This window comes from Micromys minutus (genome assembly GCF_963924665.1).
Source record: "Micromys minutus genome assembly, chromosome: 24".
NCBI lineage: Eukaryota > Metazoa > Chordata > Mammalia > Rodentia > Muridae > Micromys > Micromys minutus.
Window position 1 is genome coordinate 35,540,215 of NC_137959.1, and position 2,241 is coordinate 35,542,455.

Sequence of the window (2,241 nt, forward strand, 5' to 3'; positions counted from 1 at the left end):
TTGCATTTGTGAAAGTGAATTTACAATTAAGCATTGCTATGTTAAAAAAAAAAGAAAACCTTGTTTGCCAATAAAAAAATTAAGAGTTGAAAAGAGTTAACGTGCTGCCCCAGAGAAAAGGATGGAGTAGGGGTTGAATAAAATTATCTGTTTTAAACATCAGGCTTTGGATGGTTCAATAAGAAGAGGAGCTTCGAGAGAAGATCAAGATGAGTGGGGATGTTGCTGATTCCACGGACGCCTGGAGGACTTTTGGTCAAGTGGAGTCAGGAAATGATCGAAATGGCCTAGATTTCAACAGACAGGACATGGCTTCTCTCCATCCTTTCCAGCAGCTTGTGCTGGACCGTGGCCACTTACAGTCTGTATCCCAGTTCCTGCTTTCCCAGACCCCACCTGGGCAGCAAGGTCTGCAGCCGAATCTTCTCTCCTTTCCACAGCAACAAAGCACTTACCTCCTCCCACAGACAGGGCCTGGCCTCACCTCCCAGGCAGTTGGTCGCCCTGGGCTGTCAGGATCCTCTTTAGAGCCCCATCTGCAAGCTCCTCAGCATCTGCCAGTGCTCAAGCATCTGCCTGGCCCCGGCGGGAATGATGAGCCCACTGAGCTGGAGGAGCTAGAGAAGTTCGCCAAGACCTTCAAGCAGAGATGCATTGAGCTGGGCTTCACACAGGGAAATGTGGGGTTGGCGATGGGAAAACTGTACGGCAATGACTTCAGCCAGACGACCATCTCTCGATTTGAGGTCTTCAACCTGAGCTTCAAGAACATGTGTACACTCAAGCCGCTGCTGGAGAAGTGGCTGAATTATGCAGAGTCCTCCCCGTCAGACCCTTCAGCAAGTACTCCCAGCTCCTATCCCACTCTCAGCGAAGTATTTGGCAGGAAGAGGAAGAAACGGACCAGCATCAAGACCAACATCTGCCTGACTTTGGAGAAGCGATTTCAAGATAACCCTAAACCCAGCTCGGAAGAGATCTCTGTGATTGTGGAGCAGTTGTCCATGGAGAAGGAGGTAGTAAGGGTCTGGTTCTGCAACCGACGCCAAAAGGAGAAGAGAATCAACTGCCCCGTGGCCACCCCTGTCAAGCCACCCACCTACAGCTCCCGGCTGGTCTCTCCCTCAGGGTCTCTGAGCTCCCTCTCAGTTCCTCCTGTCCACAGCACCGTGACTGGAACAGTAATGTCATCCTGCTCCCCTGGGAACAACAGCAGGCCTTTGTCTCAAGGCTTAGGACTCCATGCCAGCAGCCCCACAGCATCTCAAAACAACTCCAAAGCAGTAATGAACTCCTCCTCCACCACCTTTAACTCCTCAGGATCATAGTACCGTTGAAATCAGCCCACCTTCCTCCACTGAGACTAAAAACTTCCTCCCTTTCCACCTGGCCCCGGGTTCCCGCCAGGAGGAAGAGACTCATGCCTTCCATGTGTGGACAGACACTTTGAGAAGAGCAGCAGAAAAAGCCGCTGCTGAAGAGAAAACCCACAATCTTGCCTTCTCCTGGATCCAGACCTTTGGAGAACCAAGCTGTGACCAAAGGCCACACTCTTGCCTTCGGCTCTCGAGATCACCCTGCAGGGAGTTTACAGTTACAGTGCTCGCCTGCCTTCCCGTGGTCCCCTTCATGTTCTCCTGATGGCTTCACTTCTTGGAGAAAGGGCGTTCGGCCATTGTTAGTTTTCAACTCACCTGTGGGCTTCTGGGACATCCTTTTGCTTGGTGTGCCAAACTGCGAGAAGGGTAGATGATGGTTTTGACCCTGACCTCAGCCACAATCTTGAACTGATCCCAAATTTTATGGAAAGACTGAAATCTTATGTCATCACCAAAGCCTTATTTCATTAAATTAGCACAGTTTTCCCATAGAATCTCCATTTTTGCCCATTTTTTTCAGCCCTTACTCCTTTGTCTACAACCAAATCTGTCTGTTCTTGGGCCCTACAAAGTCCCTTCCTCTCTACTGTTGTTGTTGTTTTTTAAGACTGAATATCCAGGAAACTGTTGAGACTCAAAGGAATCTCTCTGTTTCCAAATATATTTGTACAGCAATAACATAAACTATTCCACTGTTAATAAAAAAAAATTAAGAGTTGGGGGTAGCTCAGTTGGCAAAGCTTTTGTCTTGAAAGCAAGACCTGTGTTGGCTCTCAGAAGTCTTGCAAAAATGCAAGCTTTGGAGGTACCAGCACTGAGGAAAAAGGATTCCTGGGGCTTCCTTTGACACCTAGTCTTGACA

At 48.8% G+C, this 2,241-nt stretch overlaps 1 protein-coding gene across 1 annotated transcript; it reads left to right on the forward strand.

The window, feature by feature from the left end:
• Positions 1 to 209: 209 nt before the first annotated feature.
• Positions 210 to 1,328, forward strand: LOC308436478 (POU domain, class 2, transcription factor 3-like; the record flags this gene model as incomplete). The annotated part of the gene is made up of 1 exon (XM_080937416.1): positions 210 to 1,328. One exon carries the CDS (start codon positions 210 to 212, stop codon positions 1,326 to 1,328), a length of 1,119 nt encoding a protein of 372 aa, XP_080793542.1.
• Between the last annotated feature and the right edge of the window lie 913 nt (positions 1,329 to 2,241).